This window comes from Microtus ochrogaster, chromosome 7, assembly GCF_000317375.1.
Source record: "Microtus ochrogaster isolate Prairie Vole_2 chromosome 7, MicOch1.0, whole genome shotgun sequence".
NCBI classification, from domain to species: Eukaryota; Metazoa; Chordata; class Mammalia; order Rodentia; family Cricetidae; genus Microtus; species Microtus ochrogaster.
In genome coordinates this window covers 72,902,386-72,910,762 of record NC_022014.1, presented here as the reverse complement: position 1 = coordinate 72,910,762, position 8,377 = coordinate 72,902,386, and the positions used below count along the sequence as shown (strand labels likewise).

General features: G+C 46.5%; 1 protein-coding gene across 1 annotated transcript in view; it reads left to right on the top strand.

The window, feature by feature from the left end:
* Window positions 1-6,148, top strand: part of LOC102000699 — a 29,498-nt gene extending 23,350 nt beyond the window's left edge. Inside the window, exons 4-5 of the mRNA XM_005350662.2 lie at window positions 3,271-3,444; window positions 5,918-6,148. Of these exons, the coding sequence (XP_005350719.1) occupies window positions 3,271-3,444; window positions 5,918-6,148 (405 nt within the window). The remainder of the gene's footprint in view (window positions 1-3,270; window positions 3,445-5,917) is intronic.
* The last annotated feature ends 2,229 nt before the right edge of the window (window positions 6,149-8,377 follow it).

The following is an 8,377-nucleotide window of genomic DNA, read 5'->3' as shown; positions in this document are numbered from 1 at the left end:
AAGAAGAAGAAGAAGAAGAAGAAAGAGGAGGAGAAGGAGAAGGAGGAGAAGGAGAAGGAGAAGGAGGAGGAGAAGGAGAAGAAGAAGAAGAAGAAGAAGAAGAAGAAGAAGAAGAAGAAGAAGAAGAAGAAGAAGAAGAAGAAGAAGAAGAAGAAGAAATGCTCATAGTCACATAGTCACAGTTTCACAGTTCTCTGAGGTTCCTAGTGCATTTTCTATCCTTGGACACCTCTGTTTTGCCTCATTGCCCTGAGTTTCTGCTGGGTGTGTGTGTCCACGGCAGAAGGTGTTACAGGTCTGGTCTTTGCCTCTTGATGCCCTGAAGGCCCTTTTGTCTTTCCTACCACTAACGGGTTAACCGATTTCCCCCAAGGGTTCGTTTCACTTTGCAAGAAACTTTGCTTCCCCAAAACTTCAGAATTATTCTGAATCTTTAATCCCTAATACACATCTATCCAGAAAATCCAAATCCAATTGCTCACTTGGGTGACAAATATCTGTAGCGAACTTCCTACACAGTGTGTGATCCGTGTAGGTGGCTAAAACACAGGTCCTGATCACAAGACCCTTAGGGTCTAATTGGGACAGGTCCAGATAGAGACACATTATCAGTAAGTCACATAGGGACAGAGACCCTTTAAGAGGATGCCGTGAGAATCCTGAGGTAAGCTAACTCTGAGAAGACTTTAGAATGGTCTCCAGCGGAGGTGATAAGTTAATAGAAGCCAAAGTCAGAATCTTAGAAGGTGAATGGAAGTGAAGGGGAGAGAAGACAAGAGAGCAATAGAAGCTGGGCTTGGTAGGATGCAAGCAGAAGAGATGCAAACTTAGGTCCTGGACTAGAAGGAGGATGATGGTGAATGACAGTGACGACGGTGATGGTGGCGTGAGCCGTCTAAAGAAAGTTGGCAAGGCGGATTGGGGTGGACAGCAGAGCTGGCGGGGCTGAGAGATGGAAGGTTCCCTCATCTTTCACTGCAGAGAGAGCTCCACATGAGGTCAGCTCTGGTCAGAGCAGATGAGGTTGTCTTGTTCCATCTGAGGTCCATTGTCAACAAGCTGTGGCTCTTCGGGGTGAACCCTGAAAACAGCCTTTTTTTGAAAGAGCCGCTGCACTAAACCTATATAGAGATACTTAACTCTGCTGCCAGAGAAGGTGACAAGGCCAAGAAAAGCCCGCCTTTCACCTCGCCAAGTCTCAGTCTTCCATCTGTGTAGTAATAGGCGCGGCGGGGCTGCGTCCCCAGCACCCCAGCCGCTTGGCTAGCTTATGCCCCATAATAATTACACGGACACTGTATTCTTTTAATCACTGCTTGGCTCTTTAGCTCTAGCCCTTTTCTCGGCTAACTCTCGCACCTGAACTAACCCATTTCCAATCATGTGTGTCGCACCCCAAGGTGCGCTTACCGGGAAGATTCTAGCCTACGTCCATCCTGGGTCGGAGCTTCATCGCGTGTGCCTCAGAGACCAGAGCTCTCGCCTCTGCCCGCAAGAGTGGAGCATCGTGTCTCTCTGAGGCGTCTGCCCCTGAGAGGAGAGCTGTCGAGACTCTGAGCTCACTTCCTCTTCCTCCCAGCATTCTGCTCCGTTCACTCCTCCCACCTACGTTCTAACCTATCAGGGCAAGCAGCTTCTTTATTTAATCAACCAATGGCCTTCCTCCATCACATCTGGGAAGGCAGAGGCTTGATTCCTGAGGTCATGCTGGTCTCTAATGTCACTCAGCTCCTCCATCCTGCTTCAGGACAGCTATATCACTCCCTGTCTGGTGTCTTTCTGGTCAGTCCTGGAAGAAGCTGAAAGAAACAAAACATGGTCCTATTTCCTGCTATGTGGGAGACAGGATGTGGTTTAACTCCTTCACTGGGACCAAGTTCCTGCGGTGAGTCCAGCCTCCTACTCCCCAGTATACCCTCACCCTGCCAGATACCTACTTAGAAGGAGCGGAGACACTCAGCTCTCAGTAGCCCAGAGCCATCAGCCACCAGTCTCGGTTACTGGCCGCATTCCCGGCTCTGTGGAAACAAAGAACTTAAGATGTGGATAGAGATAGCAATTGCTGGGGCTTCTCCACTACCGAGGAAGCCAAGACGTCCTGAGAAAAGTCCTCTGGTGAGGAGTCAAGGATGCTATTCCACCGCCACACATGGGCAAGAGGAGGCACTAATTGCATAAGAGAAACTGGTGTTGTCCAGGAAGAGCTCTGGACCTGTTGACAGCCCAAGGGGACAAGGCAAGAAGAGAGCAATGAGATGAGGGTAATATGGTCTGAAACGGGGAGAACCAAGGAGACAATGACAATCATTTTTCTGGTGACTCGGTCAAAATCCCCAATGTAAGCGACCTGTGGAAGGAAGACCGTGATGGGGACACCCACTGAAACAGCTTACCTGAGCTAATGGGAGCTCACCAACTCTGGCCAGACAGGGAAGGAACCAACATAGGACCAAACGAGGCCCTTGGAATGTGGGTGACAGTTGTATGGCTGGAGCAGACTGTGGGACTACTGGCATTGGGACCAGGATTTATCCTTACTGCTTGTACTGACGTTTTGGAACCCGTTCTCTTTGGAGGGATACTGTGTTCAGACTGGATATAGTAGAAAGATCCTTCCTTTGTCCTTCCTCAAAGCAATGTGCCTTAACCTGTAGTAGGAGAGGCCGTTTGTTCATCCTGTCTGCCTGGCTAGCTTACACATGAAATAACCACACAGAAATTTTATTAACTAAAACACTGCCTGGCCCATTAGCTCTAGTTTCTTACTGGCTAACTCTTACATCTTAATTTAGCCCATTTCTATTAATCTGTGTATCGCTTACCAGGAAAGATTCTAATCAGCATCCATCTTAGGCGGAGGATCCAAGGCTTCTCCCTGACTCCACTTTCTTCCTCCCAGAATTCAGTTCTATATTTCTCCACCTACCTAAGTTCTGCCCTATCAGGGGCCCAGAGCAGTTTCTTTATTAACCAATGAAAGCAACAGAAAGACAGAAGACACTATTACCCTCTCGGAGGTGTGGATACGGAGCAGTGGGGTGGGGAGTAGAGGGAACAGGAGGAGGGGAGGGAGTTGGAACTGGGATTGGTATGTAAAATGAAAAAAAGATAGTTTTTAATAAAAATAAAAATAGAAAAATGTTTTTAAAAAAGATAGAAGGCAAAAGTCAATGAAAGTCACTCTCATTGATGAGAGCCATGAACAAGAGCCACCTGTTATAGAATACAGTTTGTCTTATGCTGTGTCCATGGTAACTGGTCCCTTTGCAGGCACGTATGACCCGTCTGCCCCAGCAAGGCCCTTTCCGGCACCTTATGGACATGAAGGCAGAGAAGAGATTGGCAGGCTGGAAGGAACGCCGTAGCCGCTTTGGTGACGTCAGCATGCACAAGTGCTATCAGTTTGGACAGATCTTCTCCCCTTTCCAGGCTCTGGCCACCACGGTGAGTTTCAAATTAAGTCTTGGGGTGGGGCACTAATGCCAGACCTCAGTTCTTTGTCCTTTTCAGGAGTGTATTAGTCAGTTCTGGCCCCAATAATACTAAGTAACAAAGGATTAAAACTAAACTCCAAAGCTCGATATCTTAGAACGGCAGGCATCTAATCTCCTGACTGTAGAAAAATAGACTCTCGCCCTTGCTCACAGAACAGGAAGGGATGAGTTGAGCATCGTCTTCCCATCTGCCATTATACATGGTCTCTTAAGTAGCATAGAACTGTTACCTGTCAAAGAAGTCCAGGGGAAGATTAGAGGCAGTGGCTCCAGCTTTGATGTTCAGAAATGAGAGGATTTCAAGGGAAGATGTAGACTGGGAAGAAGGTGTAATTATCATATAACCGAAAACTTGAGTGTGCCTCTGCACTCCTTGGAAAGCTTGATTAAAACGTAGATCCCAGGGACTGAGGGAGATGATGTGATGGGCTGAGCAAGCATGAGGGCCTGAGCTCAAACTCCCAAGCATCTATAGAAAATCTCAGGATGGCCCCATTCATGCCTGTGATTCTACCACTGTAGGTGGGGTGGGGCAGAAACTGGAGGATCCCTGGGACATAGTGGATGCCAGCCTAGCTATAGGTTCAGCCAGAGAGCCCATATCTCAGGAAAATAAGGAAGAGTATGATAGAGCAGGCATCTACCATGTTCTTCTGACCTCCATGTGTCCATGGATGCACACACACAACACATACACACACGCACATGCGCGCATGATGGATCCCTGACTTTCATGATTTCAATTATGCAGACCATTCTGGACAGGTGGGGGCTTGTAACTGCCTGCTTGAATGATTCCTTGCCTAGTGCCTTTGTATGTTATTGCTGAGTCAGTATACGCCAACCTTGCTCCTGCTGTCGCACACATCAAAAATTATGCATATTGGAAGGCACCGTGGGCAAACTTAGGAGGCCACTAATGGGGTTAAACAACTGGAACCCAAACATGGAAGAGACAGGATATCAACTACAGCTAGTCGGAGCCCTCCAGGGTATGCTGGAACCAACAGTTAACATCTGTACAAATTCGAATCTGAACATCGGAATCAGCCAGGCTATCGGAAGTGTTAGCATCCAGTCTTCCTCAGAACAGCTAAAGAAGAAGCTTGGGGTTAGATCCCAGACATCACATCAACAGGTCTTGAAGCCCCCATGGATGAAGTGGCTGACAAATTCTGGTTTTCCCAAGAATGACATACTTGCCCCCAACTTTTAGCATGTGAAGCCATGAGCCTCTGAAAACTCATAGGTCCCTGTTCTAAAAGCAAATATCCCACTCCCTGAGACCAGAGCAAACCAGATGGTTGTCACACTAACCACCAGTGACTCCCATGGGAAGCTGAACTTGAAAACTATTATTCTCCAAATTTTCTAGAAACTAGCCAGATTCTTCTTCTGTCCACTGGCCAATATTCTTCAGACACTGTGCTTCTGTCAGGACCCAAACCCGGGAATGAATTACAAACCCTCAACCCCAAGGAGCTTGTGTGTTTCTAGGGAAACACTGCCACCAACCAAAAGAGTGTTGCAGATGCAATCGTGGTAAGTAGATAAGAAGAATAGGTATAAACTGGTTACTCAGAAGGAGCTAAGAGTCATCTATGTTAGCACTGCTTTCTGAAAAACACACATACACACACACACACACACACACACACACACGCACACACACGCATGCGCACAAGTGGTCTTCCTGAAGAACAAGTTCCAAGAAGTGGATGTGGTTGCCTTCTCTGTGGGAAGAGACTGTCTCCCATGTGCTAGAAGGTACAGCGCTCAGCTGTTGAGTTCTTAACACATGTGATGTTATAGCAATGACCTTTCTGTTGCGTGATAAAAACACTTTGACCAAAATCACATGAGGAAGGAAAGGGTTTATCTGGGCTTATGACTTCAGAGAAACAGAGCCCACAATAGCAGTGATACTTGCAGCATGATGGCATCAGGAAGATGGCTGATGATGATAGTCTACAAACAGGAAGCAGAGAGAACAGGAAGTGGAGCAAGGCCATAAACCCTCAAAGCTAGCCCCCAATAATGTATTTCCTACAGCAAGGTCCCACCTCCTAAAGGTCCACAACCTCCCCAAACAGCACCCCTCAGGGATGAGCGCTCAAATATGTGAGTCCACAGGGGCCATTTCTCAAGCAAACATCTCCTGGGTGCAGCACTGAAGACTGCGCGAACACTTAATCCTTATGCACTCTGCCCAATGAGCATCATGCTCACTCTCCACGTGGTATCAAGAGCTAGGAAAAAAAAAATGTTATCTATCTGTAACTGTTGGTATTCCAGAGCAAAGCCTGGGTTTGAACCTGGGGAGGTTCAGCAGGTTGCTCCCATTGACAGCTTCCTTTGGTGATGTCAACAGGTGTTCTCAACCCCCATACTCCTTCTCACCATGGTTCTTCTCTGCCTCGTAGGAGATGCGAAGGCTGGTGTTGCCCCGAGACTTGCCTGTAAGTTCTCGAATGCAGAGAATAAACACTTCATCCCTCAGTGACATGAATCTCCGGGATTTACCCCTGTCTCCCACAGAGCTGAGCTTGGGAAAGGATGACAGCCATCACGAGAAAGAGAAATCAGTGAGCCACATGAAGACGCCTTTATTCCCCCCGATAGTTAAAGCAACAAAATATAACGACATGAAATAAAATTGCAAAACTGCCTTGTGGTCCCTCGCTGCAAGACTGTACACGAAAACAGGTAATAGCAGGGCATCCAAGACTGATGAACCAGCCTCGCAGATAACAATGCTCAGATTGTCTAAGAGATAGCCTTATCGTGCCCTGTGTGAGTGCTCTGGGGGGGGCTGGACCATTAGGAAGTGTCAAAGGCACCTCTTTTCTCAGAAGCCTGAAAACTTACAAACTTAGGGAAGGAGAGGCTGCGATCCATGCACCAGGAGTCCTGTTCTTTTCCCAATTGCTGGTTGGCTATCCCCAGGATATCAGAGGGTCATCAGTGTGGCTAATCACAGAGCATGCCAGATACACTGCTAATGCTGGGGAGGGGGTGAGGAGAGAGAGTGGTGGAGGGAGGGAGAGAAACAGAGAGAGGAGAGAAATTCTGCCTGTGTCTCTCCTGGGTTCACAGACAGTTCCTCTTTGGCTGGAATGGGGTTTCCATCTCTACCCTAACTTCAAAGGGTGCTACTAAAGTCATATTGGGAGTGTACTGAGAGAGAAGATCTGGTGTCAAGAAAGGATACATGGCTGATGGGAAAGCAACTAAAATCTGGGACACTTGGTGGTTTATAAGCTAGACCATTACAAGGAGAAATGTCTATTTATGCTCAATGAAAAGAAGCCTTTTTTATGATTTCTAAACACCAATAGGCTGTTCCCCCAAATGGACTCTTCCACCCTAAACAGCTTCCATTTTCTTTGGATGTTTAAAAACAATATTGTTGAAATAAGAGCGGCGGAGCTGCGTCCCCAGCATCCGGCCGCCCACATGGCTAGCTTAGCTTATGACCCGAAATAATTACACGGAAACTGTATTTTTTTAAACACTGTCTGGCCCCAATAGTTTTAGCTTTTTATTGGCTAGCTCTTACATATTGATCTAACCCATTTTTATTATTTTGTGTAGTCCACAAGCTGGCTTAACAGGAATGATCTTAACCTGCATCTGCCTGGAGTTGGAGAACCATGGCGACTCACTGACTCAGCTTCTTTCTCCCAGCATCCTGTTTTGTTTTTTCCGCCTACCTAAGGGTTGGCCTATGAAATGGGCCTAGGCAGTTTCTTTATTAATAAGAAATCACTCCCACATCACAATATATACTCATAATAAAAACTGTTCAAAAGTATTTTTAAAGATAATTGCCACAGATCTCAGTATTTGAAGACAATATGTGCTTGCATCTGGAACTTTTGGATCATCTGTCAATGTCTTACCCTCACTGACTATGGCTGTACTTGAGTCAAGGTCTGTTTTCAGTGGTTGGTATTAAGTGGTCTCATGGCACCATGGCCCAACATCTCTTAAAGGGTCAACTGCTTCCGTGTCATCCGTTTCACTTCCAGGTCATCAATAAAACTACTAGACCATAAGGATGCGCAATACATCTCTCAATTAGATTAGAAATAGTTTTATTTTAGAACCCAAAATGAGTAACCATAGCCACAAAGCACAGATTCAAGTTACCCCAAATTCAATACTCCAATTGGTAACAATGTAATGAAGTTTTAATTGTAACAAAACAAAGAAAATCATAAGACTCTTTCAAATACTTTTGTGGCAGCTTAAAAGCACAATGGGGAGATCTCTGCTGTAGGCCTCAGATTCCATCTGATGACATGCTCAGTCTCTTGGTCAGGTGAAGCTTGTGGTCTGTTATTCTATCCCAACAGGTTTAACTTTCCAGTCACAGACATGTGAGGTCAGAGAGGTGGGCAAGGAGTTGCTATCAAAGGGCTAAAGATAGTCCAAGATAGGTATATTTAGGCTCTAGACCAGCAACATCCCAACCCCTCCATATCACTGAAGTTCTGATCAGCGAATGAGCCTTGCAGAAGTGTCTGCGGAATGTGTGGTTCTTAAAGAGGCCTCAGAGTGGGCACAGAACACACCCAGACAGCAAATTCTCAGCACAAAGGTTTTATTACCCAGGAGGGATAGGATGGGGGCTGCCTTAGGAGCAAAGATAGCAGCAGGTGCTTCTGCAGGAGTGGGTTTCTGAAGAGAAAGGGGAAGTCTGTTAGCAGGAAGAGGAGGAAGAAGAAGAAAAAGAAAAGGAGGAAAAGAGGAGGAGGAGGAAGAAGAAAAAGAAAAGGAGGAGAAGAGGGGGAGGAAGAGGAAGAAAAAGAAAAGGAGGAGAAGAGGGGGAGGAAGAGGAAGAAAAAGAAAAGGAGGAGAAGAGGAGGAGGAAGAGGAAG